The sequence below is a fragment of the Syngnathus acus genome, chromosome 23, assembly GCF_901709675.1.
Source record: "Syngnathus acus chromosome 23, fSynAcu1.2, whole genome shotgun sequence".
Classification (NCBI taxonomy): domain Eukaryota; kingdom Metazoa; phylum Chordata; class Actinopteri; order Syngnathiformes; family Syngnathidae; genus Syngnathus; species Syngnathus acus.
Genome location: NC_051107.1, coordinates 5,959,998 through 5,971,810, shown reverse-complemented (window position 1 = coordinate 5,971,810; position 11,813 = coordinate 5,959,998). Strand labels below are relative to the sequence as shown.

Here is an 11,813-nt window from a genome sequence, read left to right as displayed (position 1 = left end):
GCACCCCATACTGCTTGCGCCCCCCGCTGCCAACGCCGCGCTGCCAAGTATACTGCTCTGCGCTGACCATGAACGGGTTAACGCTTGCCAATGCTCCCTCCTTGCAGCGATTAAAGAAATAAAACAATATCTTTTTAGGACTTTGGCAAGTTTTTTTTTTTTTTCATTTTTGTAATAGACTATTCTAGGCTGTTCTAAAACACCATCTGGTATGCTTGATACATATTAGATGGATGTAAAAAATAAATCCCGTCATTTACTTCATACGGTGTACCGGCACAAAGGTTTGCAGTGCTGAGGACAGCCTCGGGTTGGAGTTCGGCAATGATCAATTTGGCAAATCTTAGCAAGCTACAGAAGACATTCTGCATCAGGTGAATGTTTTTTAGCATGTGGTTTAGAAGTTTATCGTGCAAATGAATTTGATGCTTTGTACTTTTTAGACACATGCACATTGGCGAGATAGCGGCAGTACTTGTCAAAGTCTGTTTTATTGTCAATTTCTTCACATGCCAAGAAACACAAAGAAATCGAAATAACGTTCCCACTATCCCAAGACATAGTACACAATATACATACAAGTAAACACAAAAAAAATAAAAACAAGGCACAATGAATAAATAAGAGTGATGACTAAATAACAATAAAGTTGAGCAAAAATGGAGCAAGTGTGCATTATGTGTATTTGTTAGGTTGCTTGGGGCAAATCAAACCGCAAAAGACGGGTCGCATTGACCCAGCTGTCTAATTAGGGCACCTATCATTTGTAATGTTTCAAATTAAAAAAAGATTGCATACAGTTAAATGGAGCGTTAGACAGGTTGAGGCAAATACGCCGCCACTAGGTGGCAGCACCTGGAATTCATCTCGCCTGTCTGATTCGGTCAATTTAATAAAAATGCCGGTATTAAGAGTGCCTCACTTGCGTGCCACCTAAGCAGGTTGCGGTGTGGCCTTTAATTAACTCTGAACTGGGGGGGGAAGCACCCAGTACATGCACCAAGGCTGGCCGTGTTGTTAAGCAACATGCAACTGTGCTTTGAATTGAAAGCCAAGGTCCTGGACGTTACACACTGGGTTTATAAATTCAATTTACTTTAGCAACGCCCTGGACTGTACAGCAACGGTCTTCTTTGTAGTCAGCCAGCAAATGAAGCCAAGCCCTGTAACAAAACATGCAATAAGTTTCATATTGAAGAGATGCAGCATCAATTGCGGCGCATGGTGAATGATGACTGACACCAAAGTTGACTTTATTTACAAGACCACAAACAGGAAGAAAACACACCAACGTTCACTTTATTCACAAGAATGCCCACATGAGGCATGATTTAAGAAAAAAAAAGCCTCAGACTTGATTAAAATAGACTTTTACTCATACAGAAAAATGCACCAACATATAGCAAGATTCCGAGTTCGGTGGCCATTTTAAAGCAGGGTTGCCAAAGACTTATTGCTCGCAACAGAGACTGTACGCTGAGGCTTGTCGTTCGAATCTATGGGTGTCGGGCTACTTGGCTTTTGTCAACCATTTAGAATGCATACAGCTTTTCTTTGTGTAGTTAAAAAAAAAAAAGCCCGACACTGCATATTTAACAAGACAATTTTGTTTGAGACTAACTTTACAATTGCCTTATCATTGAGAATGTCTCAAACGATTCCAGTTTGTATGTTGTCATTTAACTCCGATGACTCACAATAAACTTCCCATGCCAATGTTTAAAATGGACCACTTGAATTCAGTTCACAGTTTAATTCAGGTTCAGAGGTACACACACACAATGACAGTCCAAACAGTTCTTCATGTATTAAAAAAACACAATAAAACAATATTGCAAAATGACGCTGCGCTGAGAAAGAAAGAGGCATCATGCAGACAGCCAGTGTGCACACCCAGTGAAAAAGTGGAGGGAGGGAGGGAGGGCAAGAAAGAAAGCACCAAAGGAAAAACAAAGTGATACTCTCCTTAAATGCTGGCTGGGCGCTTTGCCCTCGCCGCATCTGCACCCGTGCGTCCGTCTGTTGTAGGCCGCTCGTCACGGGCGAAGGTCGGCCGGCCGATGGTTCGGGTCCCCTCCCGGCCGGTACTCTACGTTTGGACTCCTCCTCCGCCTCGCGCAACTGCAAAAAGAAAAAACGGAACTCTGTTGCATGAGGTTTGCTTCTGTGGACGTACTCATTACCTATTTATTAAAGCTTGCTCCTATTTTAAGGTCACTTTATTGTGTATGCATACATTGTTTCTGTTTTAATGTGTTCATGTTCTTTTTATGGCCGTTCCTATGTGAAGCATTCAATGCTTATTTCTTTCTTTGTTGTAAAGCGCTTTGAGCTGCATTTCTTGTATGAAAGGTGCTATACAAATAAAGTTTATTATTACCCTCTGGTCTCGCGGTCCGGTCCGGTCCCTCTCGGTGCAGGCACTCGTCCGGTCCGCTGCCCCGGCCGGCAATCCTGAAAGGCAGACATATTGTGGTGGTTTTGGCAAGAGGAAAATTTCCACTAGCGACCTTGACTAAGGCAAGTTTGAATCAGGCAACTAGCACGGGCTGGCGCATGTCTCATACGGCCCTCCCGCATTGGAGCCATCCGGGTTATGAAAGGTTTAACCCCTTACAAAAAGGGAGGGATGGAGGGAGAGAGAGAGCAAGAGCAAGAGATAAGAGGCTTTGGTGCGCACTAAAGCACAACCGGCCAGGAGAGCTGGCTTGGCCCCGAGAGGAAAAAAAAGGAAAACGTGACGTCACGGAGGGCGTCACGGAGAATCTCATCGACCTCGACACCGTCGACGACACTGGGACCCAGGCAGGCAGACATTATACCCTGGTATTCCACAAAGGGCAAGGTATAGCCACGTTCCACCCTGAGTGCACCAGGCCATGCAGGTACTGCCGGGCGCATCAGAGAAAGAGAGCGAGAGAGAGGGGGGGGGGAGGGAGGAAGGGAGGGAGGGGTGTCTACTTTGCCAATTCGTATCTAGAGGTTCACGGCAACCCAATTGCCCGTGCGTGCTGCTAGTTACCCTATTCAAACAGACAGGGAGGGAGGGAGGGAAGGAGCAAAAGAAAAGAAAGTCATACTCCCCCCCTCAACGCTGGCTGGGCGCTTTGCCCTCCCGTCCTCGCCGCATCTCCGCTCGTCACGGGCCAAGGTCCGGGTCTGCTCCGGCCGATGTTGGACTCGTCTTCCGCCTCGCACAAGTGCAAAAAGACAAACAGCACTCAGTTGCATGCGGTTCACTTGTGTCGACGTACTCATTACCTGCCCCCTCCCTGGCCTTGTGGGTGCGGCCCGGTCCCTCTCGGTGCAGGCTGGCGCTCGTCCCATCCGCTGCCCCGGCAACCCTGAAAGGCAGACAAATAAGGGAACCAAATTAAAACCAACAAGCGTGTACCCTTGCATATTTGATTGCCATGTCACCTCTGGCCAGCCTTGGCCAGCCATGCATCAGGCTCCTCTTCATCACTTGGCGACTGCTTTCTTTGGGTGATTCCTTCCTTTGCACCCCGCTCACGGGTCTGGTGGCCTCCGTCCGCCGGCTCTTCGTTTCGTGCATCGTCTCTTCCACCTTGCAAGACAAGCACAAAAGTCTCGCTTGCGCTTGCGCGGTCGCTTGCGCTTGCCGTCGCTTGCGCTTGCCGTCGCTTGCGCTTGCCGTCGCTTGCGCTTGCCGTCGCTTGCGCTTGCCGTCGCTTGCGCTTGCCGTCGCTTGCGCTTGCCGTCGCTTGCGCTTGCCGCCGCTTGCGCCGTCGCTTGCGCTTGCCGTCGCTTGCGCCGTCGCTTGCGCCGTCGCTTGCGCCGTCGCTTGCGCCGTCGCTTGCGCCGTCGCTTGCGCTTGCCGTCGCTTGCGCGGTCGCTTGCAGTCGCTTGCGCGGTCGCTTGCGCTTGCCGTCGCTTGCGCGGTCGCTTGCGCTTGCCGTCGCTTGCGCGGTCGCTTGCCGTCGCTTGCGCGGTCGCTTGCGCTTGCCGTCGCTTGCCGTCGCCGCGCGTTTGGCACTCAATCAGGGCTGCACGACATGTTGGAAAATCAGTGATATGGCAGTGTTGGGCCAGACCGTTGCATTGAGCAAAGTTGTGCAAAATTCTGGGATGGAGGTGAACTATTTGTTAGATTAGTTAACTTTAACTTGCATCAATGACTTGTCATCTTCGAAACTCATTACAAATAGTTAGCAAGAAAACATGTTTCATTTGCCACATTAAAAAAAAGAAATCTTTGCTTTCTTAAAGTGCATGTCAATAACCTATACCACCACGTGGCAGTTTTCCAATACACGTGCAGCCCTACACACGTCACCATGGGTGTCCAAATGGCAGCCTCGGGACAACTTTATCAACACACCACATGAATGAACGCAACACCGCTTTATAGCAGTAGGACAAAATATGAATGGCAAAATTGCGTGATTGAGTTAATGAATTTGTGTCAAAGAATTCTTAATTTGTTTCAGTATGCAGCCCTCAAACAGACATTTGGACACCGCTGGTATGAATTAACTAAAAAAAAAAAAAAATCCATTTCACATGTTGAAGCTGCGCAGGTTGACGCCTCCAGCGAAGCGGGCCTCCCTCAGAACTCTACTACTTCAGAGCGATGCCACAGCAGTCCGTCCACCTCTGATCTGATCGTGTCGCGTCCCGGTCGCCATCTGCACAAACAGAAACAAAAGTTAGACAGTCAAAGAGCACCCCAAGTTGTAGGTCACTTGCTTACTTGATCACTGCGGCTAGCTACTCTTGGTGACCGTCGCCGGGTCGGATCGGGCCGTGCGCCCCCCATTTTGCGTCCGGCCTGCAAAAGGCAGAACATGCAATGAGTTGGGCGCTGCTCGCATCATTATGTCTTCCTTGTGGACCGGCTCGCCCCAACACCGCCCGCCCCCTACACCTAGAGAACAAAGGACGCGCAGTGGATCGTTAGGCTTAGATCAAGCACGACAGTGGTAGGTTAGAAAAAGACACAAAATGTGACTGTCTCGCTCCAACACCTAGGGAAGAACAAAGAACGCAAGTACCACAGTGGTGGTAGGTTAGATGAAGTGCAACAGTGGTAGGTTAGAAAAAGACAAAAGGTCAAGTCAAATTGCAAAACTGGACATTCGGGATGGGCTCGCTCCAACGCCGCCCTACACCGAGGGGGGAGAACAAAGAACGCAGCAAGTACGACAGTGGCAGGTTAGAAAAAGACACAAAATGGTACAAGTCATATGGCAGAGTTTCGTTTTGTGTCCATCCACGTAACCACGTCCTCCCCCAAGTGAGCCGTCAATGGCAACCAAGCGCAAGACAACGCTGATCCAGACAAGCCGCAACCACAGCACACCTCTTAAGCAAGACCAACCATCAGAGCCCCAAACTCTGTCCACACCTGCAACCTTTCCGTCGTGCACCCATAACCAAAGGCAACCACACTGCCCCCTCCTGGGCACATGATCCGCACACGTCGACTCTTGCAGCGCGCTGCTTGAGATTCTTGACTTGATATGGCATTGCTCCTTTGCATAGGCCATTGCTCCTCTGCCTAGGCCATTGCTCCTTTGGATATGGCATTGCTCCTTTGGATATGGCATTGCTCCTTTGGATATGGCATTGCTCCTTTGGATATGGCATTGCTCCTTTGGATATGGCATTGCTCCTTTGGATATGGCCATTGCTCCTTTGGATATGGCCATTGCTCCTTTGGATAGGCCATTGCTCCTTTGGATATGGCCATTGCTCCTTTGGATATGGCCATTGCTCCTTTGGATATGGAATGATAGTTTTCCTCATCCCATTCGGCTCCTCTTGCAGCCTGCAAAAACACACAGCCATTAATTGGGTGTTGGGAAGCTAAAACACGACAACCATTGTGTGTTGGGAAGCTGAAAGTTTACAAAAACAGGTTTTCACCTGATTTAGGACTACTCTTCCTCAGTGTCAACATCACTGAAATGGCTCAAGAGCCTCCTGCTTGCTTTGTAGAGAAGGATGCTGGCTGGGCGGCCTTTTTTAGTGCTACAAAAGAAAAAAATGATTGCAACAAAAATAGACATTGAGTAGAGTGCCAATGGCATGATATTTTTGCAACAATTATACATACTAAGTAGAGTTTTACATTTGGAAAAATATATATTATATTGTAGTAAGTTATGATAATTTATCAGAATTATAATTAATATTTTCATTTTATACATACTAAGTAGAGTTTTACAGTTAAAAAATATATAATCATTATATTGTAGTAAATTATGATCATTTATCAGGATTATAATTCATATTTTAATTTTATCATCATCAACTCACCTCACATTGGACAGATGATCCAGGTTAGCGGCGTCCAAAACGGGAGAAGATAACCCGCGCAAATGTTTGTTGCGTAACGGAACGAGGGCGGGCGGGCGCCATCTTTGAATAGATTTGGTCTCATTTGGACATGACGTAACTAATTCGTCACATTCATCAGTTTGCATAACACGTAAATGGCACACGCACAATATTAAATAAAGAATGGTTTAATTGACTAGAGTCAAACTAACATTTCCTCTAGTCAGACAAACACGCGCTTATCGGCGGCGTCATTTACGAACCTTCGACAAACAAACGAATAAAAAATGCTGGCCAGCATTAAAAAAATTTTTTAAAAAAGGCGAAAGACATTTGAAATACCGTAGCGGCAAAACGACCAAAACGCGCAACGACGCGACGCAAAGTCGATTGTGGCGTGCCGTGCCCAAACCTCAAACACTCCATAGACAGCGAAAATCCTGCAAGAAATAATAAATGGCATCGTAAGAAACGGCAAACATTTGCTCGCCAGCTAAATTGCCTGCGGCCGACAATTTACCTCCAGGCCCACCGTCGCGGTGGACGTGACGTTCGTTGCCGAGTCACGAGTGTACGACAATCCTGCAACAAACAAACAAACAAACAAACAAAATAAAAAAAGGCTTGTGGGAAAAGGCAACAAACCGCACATTTTGGGGCCTATTTGAAAACTCTCCTTGCGGCCGGCCTCCAGTTCACGTCAACGCCTAAAGTCGCCATGTAAGAATCCTGCAACAAACCAACATGGCGTCCGTCGTGAGAGAATGCAAGAAACGACCAACATTTGCTCCCTTACCTGAGAAAATGCCACGCACTCGGTGGCACCTGCATTCGAGAGCTCCCCTCGAGCGCGAAAATCCTGCAACAAACATGGCGTCCGTCGTGAAAAACGGCAGGAGACGACAAACATTTGCCAGCATGCTAGCTTACCTGAGAAAGCGCCCGCCGCCGCCGCCGCCACGCGCTCGGTGCCACCTGCATTTAATAACTCCCCTTGAGCACACCTGTCTTCAATTCACCTAAAGACCTGACGTCACATCCGTCAATTCAAATCTTCTTCTCCTGATCGTCTAACGGCGTTTGGCACACTGGCGCCACCAGGTGGTCACCACCTGTCGTGGAAAGGGTTGCTTCGGACTCTATACGTTGAAACTTTAAACACCAAACATGTTTGGATGGATACCCTATCAATATGACCAAATCTCCTTTCGTTTCCGAGCAGGCTCTGGTCGAGTGGTTAACGCCATTGCCCTCAATCAAATGAAAATATTTGTATCGATAGTTCATCCCAAAATGAATTGTTCTTGCAAAACTTGATGTGGTCTTCGTATGGGTCCCGTTCTTTCTCCCGCAGCATTTTGACAAGTCCGCTTAACTCCACCGGTAAATGAAGTCGAGATCGTGGACGATCATCCATTTTGTCAGAGGTTTGAGTGCGGATGGCTTTCTTTTGCTTCGTCTGTTTCCATGACTACAAAGAGCTTTAGAAATGTGACAGAGCCCCCTATTGGTGTCTCGTGTATTGCAACAGCAACTCGCTGTCATTTTGCCGGGATGGGAAGGAACCCGTGTTCTCTCCGCTTTTGTTTCCCAGGGAGCCAGAGGACGCACGTCGCGGATCAGGATCGCTCTAGACAGCGTCTCCAAGGCAGTAGGAAGCACGGACATCATCTCCAAGTTCTCCCGTTTCAAGCCGGGCAACCCTGTGGTGGATAGCGACCATGCTGAAAAGCTTCTGGTGAAAAAGCCCAGAAGGTCTCATCGACTCAGCCGGATGGATGGCTCGCTGCCTACCAAAGCCACCCTAGAAGATGCAGATGGTGCACAAGATGAGAACAAAGAGCAAGCTGCAGAAAAGCCCTTCAAGAACTCCAAGACAACTAACTTGGATGAGACCTACGAGACTTTAGACCAGCACAGCAACAGTTACTTTGGCATGAGTAGTCAAGGGGAGGAAGAGGAACGAACGCAAGCACGACCGTATCCTAGTTTCATCTCCAGCTGCAGCGTCCAAGAGCATTGATGCACTTGCTGCCACACCTCCATCAGGAGACCTCAGTCACCCGAAAGCTAAACCTCCATCGGACTCTCCCGCAACAGAAAGCACAGCTGCATCCGGTCCAGTTCGACCCAGCTTCCCCCAAAAAAGGCTTCACCCACTGTCTGTCCTACGCTCGTCCGAGTGTTCAAGCTTTCGTGGGGAACTACATCGCTCCGCTGGTTCCCAAATTCCGAGGAGACGCCAAAAGCCAGTGACCAAAACTTTTCACGCGGGTGCGCTTAACGAGGGTCACTTGGAAAACATGTTGGAACGCGGCCCCGAGGACTAGAGCTTGACACCTGTGACCTTTGACCATGATATTTCCCTAATAAAGTGGCCTGTTATTAGGTACACTTGAAAATGGCGCTGTACCTAATGGAGTCTCCGTGTGACGTCACAGAAAGTGGGGGTGAGGGCGGGTGGGGCACTTTTCACTTCAACCAGGGGTGTGGACCTCCAGTCCTCGAGGGGCCGCGTTCCAACATGTTTTCCAAGTGACCCTCGTTAAGCGCACCTGCGTGAAAACTTTTAGCTCCTTTCACGTTCTGCAGACGCTAAAACGTTTCACGCAGGTGCGCTTAACGAGGGACTCAGACAGACACTCCATTAGGTACACCGCCAATATTCATTTGATTGCTTTTCTTTTGGCGTGGTAGCGACACTGATGAAATGCTGCCGTCTTGTGGCCAATCGAAGTACTTCATTTCTTTTTGGGAGGACTATTGTCAGCTTAGCTTTCCTTGGTGTATAATGAAAGAAACTTTATTTTACAAAATATACACATCACATCCAAAAGTCAAACACAAAGTCTTACTACTTCATATTAACAATATACCGCAACTAATTACATACACATAAGGAAAGGAAAAAAGATCACATACAAATAAGTTAACGCGAGCTACAAAAGCTCATACATACAATTACATGTAGACTTCAACAGTTACAGATAAAACATGTATAGTAAGGTTTGTCAAAACAACACCATAAGGTAAGGCTTTTTTTCATTTCATAAACAGTGGAGTGAAACATTTCGGACTCAACCAAATGTCACAAACAAAGTTCATCACTGAAGCTTTTGGGAACAAAGCTCATAGCTGTGAGAACCACAAAAACCTTTGGGATGTAAAAGTGCTAATCCCAAATCAATCACTCAAACAGGAACAACAAAACCCTAACAAACCCATTCATAAAAGCGTGCAGGAAGCAACATGTCCAACGTTCAGCTCACATTTGTCCAAAATGGAAACTATTTCAAATCAAAGCAAACAATAAAGGCTGTTACTCATTCATGATGGTAATGGGTCACCCCAGGGTGCCACCTCCACCACGTGGGCTGGAAAGGCCAGAGGAATGCACACTCCACGGGTCATGTGCCGGCAGCTCTCCCAGCATCTCCCGGGACGCATTAGTACCGTCGTCGCCAAGTTCCAGCAGCTCAAGGTCCGCGTCGTCCTCCGGAACGGCCCGGGAGTCGGAGCTCTCCGCAGCGGCAGGGGCGAGTGGGGGGGATGAGGAGGGGCGCTCTCCCAGCGGTCGGTTGCGCCTCTCCCGCTGCAGCAGGAGGCGCTCCAGGGGCACCGAGCTACTCTTGGGCAGGAAGAGCGCAGTGGGCGGCAGGTTGTGGCCAGCGACAAACACCTGTCGGGAGCCCTCCAGGTTGAGCAGGATGCCGGTGCGGACAGAGTAGAAGACGTCACGGTTGTTCTCCAGGAGCCGGTGCTCAAACACGCAGTCGTCACGCAGACACACGGCCTGCAAGGCATTATCACACAATTAGCAACACTCATTGGAAATTCGAACCTAAAGCTTAGTGGTTACCCTCAGCCCCCACCCCACCCCCTTCGACTTGCACACTGTCCTCGCTAAGACGGCTGTTAGCTTACTCCAAGCTAGCGAGACAGCGAGCTAAACTCTGAATTCAAGAGCCTAGACGTTCTTCGGTCGTTTTGTAGCTTCAATATTCCCACCATGAACCGAATGAATGGACTAAAAAAGACTACATTCATGTCGGCCGTGTAGTTCCACTTTGTCAACGATACACACATTAAATTAGCTGCTAATTCTCTCTATTCTTAGCACTATGAGGTCTACTTGACATGCAAAGAAGAAAATATGACCTGGAACATATCGCGCGGTGCCTCAGCCGGAGTTTCTCGCAAGTTTGTTCACAACGAGCATGTAAACAAGTCTCTGGCGTCTTCTTCCTGAACTTCGAAACTCCCTCCCACACGCTAACCAAACGAATCACACGCACTTCCTGCTTACATCACTTCCGCCAGAATTAAGCGTCCTTTTCAAAATAAGAGTAGTGAACAACGGAGGCAAAACTCGCCTGAAAGGCAGAACTACGTATTTGCTATTTTACCTCGTTTTTTTTTTTTTGTTTTTTAACGTGTTTCGTCTTTTTCTTCTTCTTCTTCCTCTTCTTAACACTGTCTTCTATTGAACTTTATTCATCAACAAGTTCCTGCATTTGTGGTTGTCTCTAAAGGAAGATTTGCGTGTGACAACTTGCGCATTGAGGATGGCGAGGAAAAGAGGTGACTCACCGAGGTGAACGGGGTTCCGTTAAGGTCCAAACACAGGTAGCGACTGCTTTTCACGCCGAGGATGGCGACGCGCTCCCTGGTGTCCGCCTTCAGCATGATGACGCCTGCGTGCGCCAAGTCCACATCAACACCACCGCGAGACAACCAAACAAGCATGCGCGACACACGCATGGCACTTACTATACGGATTCCTGCTGGTGCTTCTCCGCACAGTGCCGTCCAGCTTGATCTCCAGGTAGAAGTTGCTGAGCTCCGTGGAAGTCTGCAGGTGCACCAACCTCCGCGGGTTGCCCCAATTGGAGCCCGCCAAGGGCGACGTGTTGGACGCCACGGAGCCGCCCTGCAGGAGGGTGAGCGCAAGCATGCAGGCCGCCGCGCCTGCTCGGCGACGCCGTGTGGCCGTGGCCTCCTCCATCCCGAAGCGGAGAGCTGCCATTACACTGGTGCGAGCAGCATTCTGGAACTGGGCTGCCAGACGGGTCCTATTTAAGGACCCCGAACCACCCTTGCTCGCATCCGTCCACCAACGCAGATGCTGTGCGGCTTTGCTGCGGCGGAAGGGCCACTTCCACCTGGGCGTGTTTCGACCCCGCGGCCCGGGCCACCGCACTTTTTTTTTTTTTTTTTTTTTAAAGTCTCTTATGGACTCTTCCCTGCCCACCTCACGCATGCAGGAAATGTGTTCCGGTGGCCAAATAAACAAATAAATGCTGCGATTTGAACTATGCTTTGCTGTCATTTGACGCACCTGACCAACACTTGCACTGTTTAGCCAGCAGATGGCGCCATTCCTAAACTGAACTCCTCCAAAGGGGAGGACAACTCGTTTTGGTGTGCAACCAAAAATTCTTGTAAACAAGAATTACAGTTGGGAAAAGTTAAATTTCGTGCTTTGAACCTTCATATTGCTTTCCAAAAAC

At 48.6% G+C, this 11,813-nt stretch overlaps 1 protein-coding gene and 1 long non-coding RNA gene across 2 annotated transcripts; both read right to left on the bottom strand.

Annotated features, from left to right (window-relative positions):
• Window positions 1-6,002: 6,002 nt before the first annotated feature.
• On the bottom strand, window positions 6,003-7,619 carry LOC119117307. The gene is made up of 3 exons (XR_005096473.1): window positions 7,234-7,619; window positions 6,824-6,885; window positions 6,003-6,743 (listed from the first exon to the last, which is right to left on the bottom strand). It is a non-coding gene; the product is annotated as an uncharacterized LOC119117307 (long non-coding RNA).
• A 1,469-nt stretch (window positions 7,620-9,088) lies between these two features.
• Window positions 9,089-11,701, bottom strand: fgf23 (fibroblast growth factor 23). Its single transcript, XM_037243434.1, has 3 exons — window positions 11,074-11,701; window positions 10,894-10,997; window positions 9,089-10,096 (listed from the first exon to the last, which is right to left on the bottom strand). The coding sequence occupies exons 1-3, from the start codon at window positions 11,630-11,632 to the stop codon at window positions 9,647-9,649; spliced, it is 1,113 nt and encodes a 370-aa protein (XP_037099329.1). The 5' UTR covers window positions 11,633-11,701; the 3' UTR covers window positions 9,089-9,646.
• Window positions 11,702-11,813: the final 112 nt, after the last annotated feature.